The sequence below is a fragment of the Solea solea genome, chromosome 5 (genome assembly GCF_958295425.1).
Source record: "Solea solea chromosome 5, fSolSol10.1, whole genome shotgun sequence".
Classification (NCBI taxonomy): domain Eukaryota; kingdom Metazoa; phylum Chordata; class Actinopteri; order Pleuronectiformes; family Soleidae; genus Solea; species Solea solea.
In genome coordinates, this window is record NC_081138.1 from 12,528,044 (window position 1) to 12,542,646 (window position 14,603).

At 38.1% G+C, this 14,603-nt stretch overlaps 1 protein-coding gene across 1 annotated transcript; it reads right to left on the reverse strand.

Annotated features, from left to right (window-relative positions):
- Positions 1 to 3,026: 3,026 nt before the first annotated feature.
- On the reverse strand, positions 3,027 to 14,399 carry bbs4 (Bardet-Biedl syndrome 4). Its single transcript, XM_058629553.1, has 16 exons — positions 14,325 to 14,399; positions 13,077 to 13,119; positions 10,661 to 10,740; positions 10,340 to 10,403; positions 10,028 to 10,139; positions 9,741 to 9,813; positions 9,331 to 9,384; positions 9,113 to 9,240; positions 7,873 to 7,927; positions 7,700 to 7,768; positions 7,356 to 7,508; positions 6,795 to 6,966; positions 6,383 to 6,452; positions 6,135 to 6,279; positions 5,849 to 6,053; positions 3,027 to 3,815 (listed from the first exon to the last, which is right to left on the reverse strand). Exons 1-16 carry the CDS (start codon positions 14,382 to 14,384, stop codon positions 3,670 to 3,672), a joined length of 1,629 nt encoding a protein of 542 aa, XP_058485536.1. The 5' UTR covers positions 14,385 to 14,399; the 3' UTR covers positions 3,027 to 3,669.
- Between the last annotated feature and the right edge of the window lie 204 nt (positions 14,400 to 14,603).

Consider the following 14,603-nt stretch of genomic DNA (forward strand, 5'->3'; position numbering starts at 1 on the left):
ATAATAATAGTAATAATAATAATAATAATAATAATAACAACTTCGATTTATAGCTGTAAAAACCTCTGCAACTTTATGAAGAAAAAAAATAAGAAAAAGAAAAGATATGATAGTGACATGACTGTGTGAGACTCAAACAACTAAAAACATTTAAATATGTGATGTGGCCAGAAATGTCATAGAAACTTCCCTTAATGCACATTTTAAGTACATTATTCCTCTATAAGAGTTTATTTTTTTCATCAGAACTATGTTAGATCTCACCATGAGTGCAGGAAATGAAGTCAGAGTCATTCTGTAAAAACATTCAACTTGACGTGCATCAGTTCTAAACCAGGTTTATATCTGACAGAGCACATTAGTCGCCCACTGTGCTGAGGTTTCTCCCGGCTTTGGAACCACATTTCAAGCCCCATGCTGAGCTACATACAGGCTGCATAAATATTTTGACACAAACTGGTCTAAAATTTTAATGTTAATGATATTACTTTCCAAAACATGCTGAATCTCTAAAGAAAATTGATGGCAGCATGAACGAAGCCTCGGTTTTTCGACAACACAACATTCAGGTGCCTGCAGTGCTGCATAGAAATGTGTCAATTGATCTGCAAAGAATGAAAGATTTATTATTTCCCAAGGTGATGTGTATTAGACAAATGCAAAACAAGCTTTGTAAATTGGCAGATTTAGGTAGCCACATCTCATAAATCAAACCCTGGCAGAAAAGTGAAAAATGATATCAAGATACCATTAAATATTCATTAGCTCTTATAAATGAGGAGCTAAATAATTTCTGCTCATCATATCAGACATCAGAAAATGAATTCAGTGTGTGAAGGTGAAGGCAGAGGGCTCTCACATCCACGCTGCACAGGTGAAGAGAATCACTTCAGGGTGATGTTACAAGTATCAGAAAAATGTAGTAAGAAGAGTGACCTCGCCAGCACTGAGGTGTCCTGTTATTCCTCTCAAAGCTCTGCAGGCAACTATGATCTGTGGATGGTATGATAAACAGATTTACATTCACTTTACATTCACTTTTATTACAGATTCATGCCACACACTATTTCTAAGCAGGGCTGTAGCCTTTACAGTTAAAAAGGTAATAGTGTTTGTGGTCAGTATTTGGAGTAAAACACTGGATGTAGTATTATTATTAAAATTATAATATTGTTAGTGGACAGTATTTTGCCACAAGGCAAAGCACAAAGGAGAATAAGTGATGTCTGGAAAATATTAAAACTAATTCTGTGAAGACAGAGCTCCAGGAACACACCAGGAAACAAAAAGTTATTGTATTTGTATCATGCAAACAGTAAAAATATGTTCTCATGAATATTAAAGAATAGTATATAATATAAATAGTATACAGACAGTCAGCATAAGCCGCGGTGGGTTCAGGGGGGGAATGGAAACACAAATGTTTGACTGCAGTATCTGAGGGAAAAAGAGGGAGGAGGGAGGATTTGTCTCAGCAAAGTGGTCACTGCTGATCTTGATCTTAGAGAAGTCGTTATCATCTGGGAAACTATTTTAAAAAGTCAGATGAGGGTTAGAGAGCTGAGCACGGAATCACAGGAGTTTAATTCAACACACACACACACACATGAGAAGCTCACGTTATACGCGACAGTAAAAGCAAGAACATGGGTCACGGTTAACAGCAAAACCCATCAGAAAAATCCAGGATTCTCAAATGTCACTGAGCGTCATATGAGGAAAAACTAGATGGAAAAGCATAAGTAAGCATTGCTTTTTTCTGATATGGTAAATGATCTGTTTTTATATAGCACTTTTCTAGTCTTGATAATATTCTAATTATAAAGAAACGGACAAAAACCCAAATAAATATCAGCTTGCTTGGTAAACAAGTCAGTCACTAATGAGTGTGACGGCAGCTGAGAGAAACAAAAACAAGCCAGAACATCATAAAAGCTATAAATAGAACCTCTAGCTAAAACTCCAACAGATAACAAAGTTCATTTAACCCGTTTTTTAAAAGATAAAACTTGCCATTACGATTAGGATACTGTATATATACACATATAAATATACACTCCATCATCCACAGTTACAAAAATGGAATTATAATCTGTAAAAAAAAAAAAAAAAAAGAGGGCACAACTTACTCTTCCCTGCACACTTCCACAGGCAATTTGAATTGTAGAAAGATGAGAAATGGAAAAGCAATCTTCCACAGCTGCACTGAAAAAGAACTGCAGCAGGAGCAGTAACTTACAGGCCATCAGCTGGCTTGTAAAAGTTACGACCACAGGCGATTCAGGCGTGCACACTTAAACAAGGACCTAATGAAAAAAAGTGCAGTCTCTCCACGATAAATGGCAGCACATGTACATGCCATTCTGAATCATACAGGCATAAAAAGCTAAGGTTTGGGGTTAAATGATGGTCTAGGTAAGTTCAGTCTTCAGTGATGTAACAGTGACATGAAAGGGATCAGGAGTCGCAAAGAAGAGAGGAAATAACATTTACGTTTATTTAAAAAGATTAAATAAGGTTTACAACACGGTGACAAAACCTTTATGAATGAGCGTGTCTAGTTTTCCCCTCTTGATTCAGAACTGCCTGATCAGCCAGTATATATACTGTATGTACATATATACAGTATATATACACACTGTATATATGTATATACATACATTCCCCATTTCTCAGGTCAGTTCATGATTTTGTGAAGCAGTATTTTTAAAGGTTAAGTTTGTTGGGCCAATATTTTAATAACACTATGGTGTCTTTGAAACTCACATCTATAATTACACTAAATTACCTTTTATTAAAGTATTTTTTTCACACACTGCATACAAAACCAAACTTATTATTAGATTTCAGATATTCTATTTTAATGCTTCATCCGACTGATTTGATTTGATGTGATTTGATTTTGTGCAAAATGATGAAAAGATTTTGAAAATGCTTAACAATAAAGTCCTTTGTTGAATGTCCTTCACACAGTATTTACAAAAAAACCCAGGATGGATTTTTATAAAGGAAGCAAAGACAAATACTTCATTTAAACTCTTATCTTTAATAATAAATACATTACTCTTTAAACATTACATGTATCTACATATAAAAGCGTGTATCACTATTTACACTAAACTCTAAAAATAACCCCATCATACAAACAAGCAGCATCCTGTAACATGTAACCTGTAAACATCCCTTTCTGTCGTCACACTTTGGTTGTGATTGTCGCAAAAATGTTCTTTTGTATTTCAGCAGCAGGGACACATGAAGGAACAACTGAAGGAAAGACAATTCTACATGTAACCTTGTTTCGAAGCTCATCCTTGTATTAACACTACACTGCATATATTACCATTTTTGTCATCCATTACCTGGTTTGGACATGTGCACCAAACCTGCCACATCTACACACATTTATAAGCCAGACTTGCTTGATCCCGGGATGTTTGGTTAAAAAAGTAAGCAGCAATACTAACATTTAATGTTCCTCAAATAAATGCTGTGATGGACGTGTGCCGCGAGTGACTTTGCTCTTTTCAGTGTAAATGACTGAAAAACTTGGAATGCCTGATAAATAAAGGCTTCATGAGCTGGAAAAGCACAAGTGGCTCGGCAAACTTTGCTCCACAATATGATCGAAATCACAAAGATAGCAAACACGATTGAACCCCCTGAGCCAATTCATTCCTCCACCTTGGTTTTGGTCTTGGAGCTTCTGGGTTTGTCGTACTCTGCAGGCTGTGGGGAGCCTGGAGGGTCGCTGGGTGGGCTGGGGGCTTTCTCCACATCAGGTTCTGGTTCGAGGGGTGAGGTATCTTTTGAAACTCCTGACAATAATGAGACAAATTCAAGCAATTCCCTTCATTTCAATGCGACTTCAGGGCCTCTACATCTGCAGTAAGCTTTAAACATGCAGACATGCACCAGTAGAGACTAATGATGCATGACACCACATATGAGGCCGTGACATTTTGTTGCTGTGACTGTACAGCACATTTAAAAAAAAGTTAAATACAACATATCATTTTCCATCCATCCATCAATCTTGTACCGCTTTATCCTCCACATGAGGGTTGCAGGTTGAGAGTAATCCCAACTGATATAGGGCGAAAAGTGGGGCGCACCCTGGACAGGGCGCTAGTCCATCACAGGGCACAAAAACATTTTTTTTAAAACATTCAAAGGTCCAGAATGTAAGAATAAAGGACACATAATGGTGGGACTGAAGTGTTAAAAAATAAATAAAAGAAATGAATGTCACTCTGCTTTGTTTGCATAGTAAGCTTCCTAAAACATGTGTAAACTGCTCATTCTAAGGCTACAAAAACATCTATTTTTGAGCATCATACAATTATACAAAGATACGTATGGGAAACATATCCAGTATCACAGATGAGTCATCTCGTTTGACATTTAACAACATTTGCACATAAACTGAACTTAACATCTCGTTGTTTTTCCATTCTATCCCCTCCATCTCCAACACATAAGGCTGAGAGACGTAGAGATATGCCAATACAAACTGAACGTACCATCTGATTGACTTTGTTTTCATTTGTACACATAACTCTCCTAATAGCACAAAGACTTGGCAAGTGGTTATAAATCCACATCACACTCACGAGACACTGTGTTGGATTTATACACAAACACCAGCCAAGTTTCAGAGTTGAGTTGTTTTCCACACACAGAGTCTGAATCATCATAACAACTGAGAAACACTGTTCCCTGCAACGAACAGATGAACCCTGACCTCCAGTAAAGTTTATTTACAGCACAGTGGTAATATTACTGACACACATACAACCTCCACTCTGAATAGTCATGTTAGCATTAGCTTGGTCTGGCACTGGCTGTAAACTACGCCTGGATAGTTCTGTGGTTATTTGTTACCAGCTAAACAAAAGCGGTGGAGAACACGGCCCACAGGCTCTGGTGAAGGAAAGCACTGCTGTCCATTTCCCTCTGAGAGCTGTAAGCTGCTATAATCATTTCAGAGAAGCCTTTAATTTATGATCTCACCTGTGGGTCTTTTTTTTTCCACAGTGCACATTTCCTGTTTTTTGCAAAGAATATATATTAGCCAGAGGTTAGCTTCTTTTTTTCCACATATTCCATTTTACCTTAGCCTATAAATCCAATGTGGGAACACTAGTGCAGGCAAGACACTGTGAGAAGACAGGCAAAAGATATTTTAAGTTCCCATTTTAATGAAAAATTGGACTTTGAGTTAATGGGGAGAGGTGGTGGCGGTGAAATTTGTCATTATCTGCACAGCCCATGTAATTACTGGACGTCTTGACAGGGATTTTTAGCCTAACCTGGATTTGTCCAGTTTTACACACGTACACACACAGACACTGGTTTCCATGACTTCAGAGGACATTCCATTGACTTACATTCATTTCCTGGAAACTTACACTAACCTTAACCATAATAACTAATTGCCTAATCCTAATCCTGACCCTAACCTTAACCTAACCCTAACCTTAGCCTAACATTTAAAACATGTCTTCACCTTAATTTGTAGTGATTTATGTTATGGGGACTAGATTTCCCTTTAGGTCCCCACAACATAAGGAATACCAGGTGTACACACACACGTTTCCACAGCTATTCTTCTTAGCTATTCTCTGCATTGACTTCCATTCATTTGGACACCTTAACCTTGACCTAAGCACAATTCAAAGCTTGGCCTTAAGCTTAACCACTTCCTGAGAAATGGAGTTCTGGCTCATTGGGGCCAGGTTTTGGTCTCCATGAGGACTACTGGTCCGGACAAGGTCAGTGTTAAAGCTGGTTAAGTCCCAAGTACACAAAGACACACACACACACAGCAAACCAGAGTGGAGGTTTGTACCTGTTGGCAGCTGGATGTTCTTGTTGTAGCTCGCAGCAGAAGACATGGCCTGACCTAGAGCTTGGTTGGTACCGAGGGGAGCACCGGGTGTTTTGGTGGCTGCGGCCGAGTTTGGTTTAGATTTGGAGTCCTTGCCTGGTTTGGTCCACACCAGACTCTCAGCCACATGCAGGGCTGCCCCCATCTTCTGAGCCATGTCAATCAGCTGTTAGTGACAAAAACACGATGTTTGACAACAGGGGATTTCAAATTTTTAGGATAAAGACAACAACAGGAGCCACAGTACCTCTGCATCAAATTCAAAGTTGCTACTACTGTCTCGAAGCAAATTGACTTTGCTCTCCATCTCCTGATACTGATTCAGAGCTGCTTTCTTGTCACCATGATTATAAAGAAAGATTGCAAAGTTCAGGTTAACCAGAGGGTTGGATCTGTAGGAAGATTATCAGGGGAAAAAAAAAAATCAATATTTTGATCCAATTTACAGTTTAGACTTGTAAAAGTAAACAGTAAAAGAAAATAGGATGGACTCACTCGTCCAGAGTCACTGCTTGTTCATATGATCTGGTGGCATTCTCGACATCCTCCAAGTTAGTCAGAGCAACTGTTAACAATAAACACGAGACAGGCGTAAACGTTGTTATTGTGAAATCCAAAAACAAATTACATTTTACATTTAAAGCCTTTAGGGTCAAATATGACCATTACACATCAAATACAACACAGCTACCACTGTTTTCACACTTTATATTGGTCTAATTTAATTGCTCACTCATCTACCTCTGATCATCTGCTGCTGTAGCAAAATAATTCTCCCAATGTGGGATCAATAAAGTCTAATCTAATCTAATGTAATGTTAGATTGCCATTGCCACTGGAGGTTTTCTGTTTTATTTTAAAGAGGTAGATGATGAATACATTATTTTCTTCATTATTAGTTTAGTACCCGCCAGCAGCATGAAGAGTTCCCCCATTCGTGGGTTCAGGTTGATGGCTGCACTGAGGAAGTGGAAAGCTGAGGCGTACTGCTGCATGGTCAGGTGCACCAGACCCAGGTTGTACAACACTTTCCAGTCAAAAGGAGACAAGTAGTGGGCACGTTTCAGGCAGCTGATGGCCTGCATGCAAAATACAGATGGAGAGAGAGAAGTAAAAAAAAAAAAGTATCTCGATACAATCTACTCTGTGAAGATGAGGAATGTGGATCACATCAATTAAAAATATGTACTATATGTACAAATCTCTCGTACAGTGGATGTATTCACTTGAGATTATCTTATCTGCTAATTGATGATGATAAAAAGATGCTTCTAACATACTAGTGCAAAGCATACATGGAGTATGATCTGTGTGTGCTATAATGAACCAGGTCATAATGGGGGGCCAGATTCTTCTGAGCAGCAATTGCCGGTGTTTATTTCCAAATAACGTCATGAATGATAATGTTTTCTATTTTCTGTACCACCACCACCACCACCAAGTCCTTCATTCAGTAAACATTACTCACAGCTACATATTTCTTTTTCCCAAAGAAGCACATGCCAATGTTGTTCCACAGAGGGGGGCTCTCGGGCACGACGCACGCCGCCACTCGGTACTTGTTCATGGCCACATCAAAGTCGCCGTGGGTCTGCATCATGCTGCCTGCAGCCAGGATGGCCTGCAAATGAAAACAGTGATTAAAGCGATTAGCAGAAGATGTAATCTGTGGAAGGGAGTATGATGAAAGACAAACTGCACCTCCTACAATGAATGACCTTATATTTTCACTGAGCTGCTCTTTAAAATGTTCTGTCGCTTAATAACAAACAACTTTTCATACCAAAGCATTGTGTTTGTGTGAGTACTTACCTTATAATTGTTGGGGTCAAACGTGAGGGCATTTCCAAGGTGCTCAAAAGCTTTCTGATATTTCCCAAGCTAACAAGAAATTTAACACAAAAATGATGCTTACAGTTTCTGAAATCCAAATGTCAATCTTATTGCTTGTAGTGCACACAATAATAATAATAAAAAACACCTACCTGTAAAAAAAGCAGGCCAAGAGTAGAGAGGAGTTCAGTGTTCTCTGGGAAGTATCTGAAGAGAAAATGATACGGTGCAAATGATAAATGTCACTTTATGTTTGCAGGGCTGTGCAAAACAAAGTCACCATTAGATTCTATGATGACCATCCAGTGTAATTATCTCTCAATCGCTTTTTGGAACACAAAAAAACAGTGTCCACAGGTGTGTGCACCTGAATACATGATCTTTTAAACCTGCTTATTGTTATTGGTAAAACCTGCGTTTGACCGACTATTTCATGTCAACAAATGTGAATAGTTGGAGCATTATGCCAGGTTTACTCAAGATAGTGCTTGAGCACTTCTTAAATGTTGTCTGACTTAATCTCATCGTCAGCTTCATAGTATAAAGACTTAATTTAAGTCACATCATTCTAATCCAAATGCCCAAGATCACAGAATTTGACAGACATACTGTAAAAAAACAAAGCTTGCGGTGTATTGAGACTTTTGCACAGTACTGTAATTACATTTAATTCCTACATTTATTTTTGAACAAACATAGTTGATATTCAGGGAATCTGCAGATTATTTAATCAGTATTAATTATAACCTGTGGGGCAGAGCACGATTTAAGAAAAAGTGGTAGCGAAGAGGTATATCGGCATCAAAATAAGACTCACGGGGGTGCATCTCATTAAAGGCATTGCCAGTATTTGACACTTGATTAATTCATTTATCCCCAACAGCATGTAGACATAATGAGCTCTATTACAGACATGGATGTCGTTTCCTTATTCATGCCATGGCTTAATGTTTAAATATTCAACATGTTAATAGAAGTGGAAATGAAGGGAATTTATGCTGAACGAAAAAAAGGAGCCCAAGTTACAATGTGGCAAACCAGGAGCTTTGTGTGACACTGAAGGAGGAAGGGCCACTTATAGTCAAAATAATATAAATATTCATATAATTCAAAAGAGAACTCTTCTGAGAAAAGCCCGTTTTTATTGTAGTGCAATCATGACGAAAAACATTCATGATGAAAGTGAAAAACTGTGTCGTAATCATTATAAATGAAATATTCTATTATTTGGATTATATTAAAAACTTTGCTGCACTCGTTTTTTAACACAAATCCTAATATTTATGATGAAATCATATACATTTTTAACTAGAATAGTTAAAATACATATAAAATTCCACAGCAGAAATCCAATGCAGTTTTTAAAACAGTCCACATTTGAATTTGACTTACTCCACTGCTCTCTTATACACCTCTATGGCTTTGTCAGTGTCTCCGGCCAGCAAGTGGACTTTCCCAAGCACCATGAACGTCTTCTCGTGTTTATTTATCTGTAGCGCTATACCGAGATGCTCCTCAGCCTGACAGGAACAGAAGATGAAAATGATCAAACCACAGAGGAAGGAATACATTTTGTACTGTACCATGTTGGTTAAGATCCACACACTCACATTTTTGAAGTCTTTGATGAAGAAACAGCACATACCCAGATTATGACTGATCTCCTGGAGTGAGAGAAAATGCCAAATTTTACACGGGATGGTTAATTGAACTAGATGAACAAAATTTCATTTGCAGCTCTGTCAAGTATAAATGATTTAGTATTCCTCACAGCAGTATTAGAAGAGACTGGCTACATTTCCTAAAGATACTCAGTCAGTTATTAAAGGTCCAGTTGAATGCTGGTCTACAGGTTACGTATTACTGGATCAGTATGGAAAAGCAACCATAGCTTCTTTCTTTATTTTTTTTTTTAAATGCTGCATAAATGAGGAAAAAGGGTTTAAGTTTATCCTTTCTTCTTGTCAAATATTGGGAAGGTTTTTGAGAGAAACAACAAAGGAAGTGTCTTTTCTCTTACCCAGTCTGTTTCATTGAGTCTTGCAGCTTCATGATAGAATTCAATGGCTGCTTTGTGCTTTCCCAGGAGAAATCTACAGATAGAACAAACAAAAAAAGAAAATGGATTTGCTAAATAGCCATTCTTTAAATTGTAAAGCAGTTTTTCCTAACAGTAAAACAACAATCTTTCTGTCATTACTGTATATTACTTGAAGTGGTTTTATTTATAAGTCTGTCCTGTTATGATGCTAATGGAGAAGGGTTGATGCTCCCCAGGACAGACAGTAGTAGTGGAAGGAGACTCACAAGGATCGAGCCACTTGCTTGAGATTGTCAGCACTGCTGGGGTTAAGGATGGCACAGCTCTGAAACAGCTCCAGGGACTGCTGGATCTTGCCCTCGAGACGCAATATTAGTGCTGCAGGTAGAAAGAAAAACACAAAAGAAATAATCATCTACATGACGGAGTACATGACCCAAAACCAAAGGCTTAGTATGGGATCCAAAGACATTTTGCAGGAATTAATTAACTTTATGCTGCATAGCATTTGATGCAGCTGTTAATTAGCGTCACATTTGTTTAATGTGTGTGGGAGAAGGGTTGAAGTGATGACTCACCTTGAACATATATGGCGTATTCACACATTCCATTAGTCTCCTGGAGCTGTTCTTTGACGATCGCCTAACATGTAAACAAGTAGATGTTAAAACAGCATGTGTGAGTGAGTGAAGAATATTGTATTAACTCATAATCATCTACCAGATATTAGATCTTATAACACAAAATGATAATGTGGAGCTGTACACATTAGTGTAGAAAACTGGGTCAAAATTAAGTGTGAAACCAAAACCTGTACAATATGTTTAAAAGGAGAGCACAGACTCAGGTCAGCAACAGACTAAACAGTAAGTAGAATATAAAGATGAAGGTGCTTTTACCTTACAGGTATCATAGTCTTTGCGTATGTAGTGCTGGTGAATTAGCCAGTTTCTCCTCTCCACAATTGGAAGCTCTGGAGCTGAGTAAAAGAACATTATAGGATAAAAAAGACTGCAAATGTGAGCAAAATTTCACTTTTACAGCTTAGTTTATTTCTTTTTTTGGTCCAAACAGAATTATCAATCCTCAAAGTGCCCTCCTTTTACCACTGAAGCCTAATTAAATTCAAGCCAATTCAATGGACACGCTGTAAATCAAATCGTAGCTTGCGAGCAAGTTTTGGCATTCAAGCAGACAGCTTGGATTATTAACTATTTTTCAATATAATTTAATATACAGTCTTTTTTTGCCAATTAGACAGCTGAATAAATAATCTTGAAAGATTCCTCCCTCTGCGGCATCACTAGCAAGTATTTGATCTGACAGTTAACATAGATGTTAACACTTCAACCAAAAGCCCAGGCTTAACTATAATTAATTCACCAGCCTCACTGTAAATGTCACCTTGTGAGCAAGTTTTTCATGACAGACACTGCTTTCCCCCCCCCCCCGCTTCTCTTTTAATGTCTCGGCAGGATGAGATATTTTTCCCGTTGCCAGGGAAACAATGTCTCCCGTAAGCCAGGTAGGTGCTTGTGACAGAACAAAAAGTGAAAAAGGGATGCTGCAAGAATGGGAAGCACAATGCAAAGCCAGCTTTAGAAAGGGATATGTAACCTTAAGAACCGAACCACAAAGCTCCCAAGTCTTTTTCCCAGTGGAGTACGACATTTCTTTTTATTTCATTTCACAAGGAAGGAAGCAAATATAATTACAATTCAAGTGAGTTTGATTCCGGCAATCCTGTTATCCTGCAACTACTACACTCACTCCAACTCTAAAAATAGGATTCAGTGCAAGGTAAAGTGGAGTACTAGGCTTTGAGTCTGCCACTGACACAGGGGGATATCATTAATGAACTGCCTCTGTAAAAAAAATACAGAGTGAATTACTCTAAAGCTTCGCCCCGTTTTCTTCCGTCAGCGCTTCAAGCAGTGCTCTGTTGATCTGCTGCAAAAAAGTGGATCCTCTTCCAACTACTTCACAGAAATCCTCTCCATCGCCGAGTGCGAGACTGCATGGTCTTCACATGTTTGCCTCGTCAAGATTCAGTGCAACCTAATCCTCTTTCTTCCTGCTGAGAAAGCAATAATATTCTTGTCTGTGGGTTTCAGCTGTGGCCCTGTGGTGCTCCAGTGTCCACATACACAAAGCAGGGCGTACAGTATTTGCAGAGGAGAGATGAGATACATGTGAGGCATGTATTTGTGCAACTACTGTATGAGAGAGGAGTAGAAAAGGAGCACGGAAGAAGGGCACAGCATGAGGTCCCCCAAATATAGCCCCTTTAAAAACTTCATCCCAAACATGGAGGAATTTTCCTCATTGTTATACTTGATCTGGCAAATGCTAAGACAGATTTGCTTTCCATGTGCTTCAACCATCTGCTAAAAGGGGATAAGAGCAATGAAGAGACGTGCTGAGATCAAAAGACACATGGGGAGAATGGAATGAAAAATGCGGTGAAAATAATTTTGGAAATTTACCACGAAATACTTCAAACACCATTGGTCTTGTCAAGTTTCCTATTCAAAGACTTAACACTTAGCCCTTTTAGCGATTCGACTAAAACGCGTTGTTCTAGAAACAGGTGCAATGATCTTTTAATTGATTTTAGGACTTACTTGTGAGAATAACTGCTGAGAATGTAATAAGTGCGTTGTACAAGACAAAACTAAATCTGTTGCGTACAACATCATTCATTTTGTGTGTGCATTACACAACAGCGATATTATTTCATGGGGGTCATTAGAATGAATGTATGTGAACTAAGTGGCTTATGAAGGCAATCAAAATTGCTTTATGGGCTTTTATCTGATTATTATATTTCACTTATTGCCCATATTATATCATTTCTGGACCAAACAAAAGGTTTTCTTTCTGATTTAAAGTTCAAATCATTTCAAATTTCGACACACACACACACACACACACACACACACATTATTTATATATTTATGTACACACACAATACAGTGGTGTCTACTTAATTGCTCCTATATAACTTGAAGTATTAGCAGTGATTACAAAACACTATAAAATACATTATCCAGCTAATGGGACATTTTCCATAGAGAAATATCTGGAGCATGGTTCAGCAGCAGACTGTCGACACAGTTTATTCGTTTCAAGGATAGTGGAGAGAAGGGAGAGGGTGACCTCTGCAGGACACTTAGTTACAAACCCCCTTTGATAATATTCTTTACCAGTTCAATTACAAGACATTCATGTCAAAAATAACATGTATTGTAAAGTGGAATTGTGATGCTTGAAAACACTGTGAGGATGATTTTTAAGTGTCAGCTCCCACTGTACCTTTAGGTGCTCGTCGTTTCTTGGCTTCGGTAGAAAGAGGGAGCTGAAATATATCAACAACACAGCACAAACAAATAAATAAGCAACAGCATACACTATGCACAATCCATACCCTGCAGAGCAAGTTACACTGTACCCATCTATCACCGTTTCCCACTACGAGTGCCAAAAGTGCAACCCCAACAAACTACATCAGCTCTACTCATAAAAAAGTTTGTTTCTATTTGATAAGAGAATATGTAGGTTCTGCTGTATGTCTTGTCAAGGAAGTGCTCGTGTCTGAGGGTTTAAAGCTTAGGGAAAGATGCCTCATTGACTTGAGGTCAGAGGTTATTCACAATCTGTCTATATTATAACAAGTAAATTATAATAAGTCATCTTAAATAAAAGCTTACTTATGAGTTTGTGTTGTATTTTTTCAGTAGATTTAGTTTAGATTTTTTTTTTTTTTTAGAGTTGTAGATAAAATATGGCCTTTGCTTGTGTGTATTTTCTGCACGTTGTGAGCAGACGTTCCCAGTCTATTAAGTGCCTCTCATTAGATGAAATATTGTCCAGTAAGACCCCAGTGCATATATTCTTAACCCTAACCCTGAGTCAAAACCACAGGGACTCAACTCTATGATTAATCTGATCAACTTTATTTACAAAATTGAGAAAAGCAATGAAAATGTGTAAGGTGGCCAGGACACATTTGATAGTATATAATCTCCTCTTCCTCAATCACATTAAACAGCGAAAATGACAAATGCAGGCATGCACAATCCCAGTAGTTAAATTCCAACAATGTCATTCTTAACTCACTTATGCATTGCCTCTGCTACATTAAACTAATATTTAAACATTATGTTCTATATTTCACCACATCCTAAACGATATAAACGGTGTTAAAGTCATAACAAGGTTGTTTGCTGTCATCAACTAACATCACCTACACCATAAACACCACCTGTAAACACCACCTTACTGTAAATATAGTTTGGTTCTCCCTGAGATGAGTGGGATTACAGATATTAAAGGAAGTTAGCAGCAGCAGCAGCAGCAGCAGCTTAATCAACTTAGCAGGCTTTAAGTGCGTTAGCCAGGCAGCTAGCTAACGTTTACATAACAGGCGCCGTACGACGACTCTACTCAAACCTCAGAAACACGTTTATTCAATTCAATGACAAACTACCACTTTACCAAACGTCACGTTTAATGTTGCGTTTACTCAAAGCGAAGGAAAACAAGCTTCGACTTCACACTCACCGCCGTGGACGTTTCCTGGTCCGCCATCTTGGGATGATCAACACTAGAAGCTGTTGCCATGGATACATCGGTGGAACGCGGAAGTCGAGCTTGACGAGGCAATTATGTTATTTATATGTTATGTTTATTAACAAATGTTTTTGACTATATAACGTAAACATTAACCGTCTATGTCCAGCCCACATTATCACCTAACCAAACTTAATATTTACACTTACAGACCATCTATTTAAGATATGTACACTTACTTCTCTACAACTTAAATAATTGATGTGCAAC

Excerpts from the sequence above, each read along its gene's own strand:
- bbs4 (XM_058629553.1), bottom strand. The coding sequence starts at position 14,384 with ATGGCAACAGCTTCTAGTGTTGATCATCCCAAGATGGCGGACCAGGAA. Across the intron at positions 9,241-9,330 it reads TCATCAAAGACTTCAAAAAT|GCTGAGGAGCATCTCGGTAT; the intron begins GTGAGTGTGTGG and ends TGTTCCTGTCAG. Across the intron at positions 7,509-7,699 it reads TTGACCCCAACAATTATAAG|GCCATCCTGGCTGCAGGCAG; the intron begins GTAAGTACTCAC and ends TTTCATTTGCAG.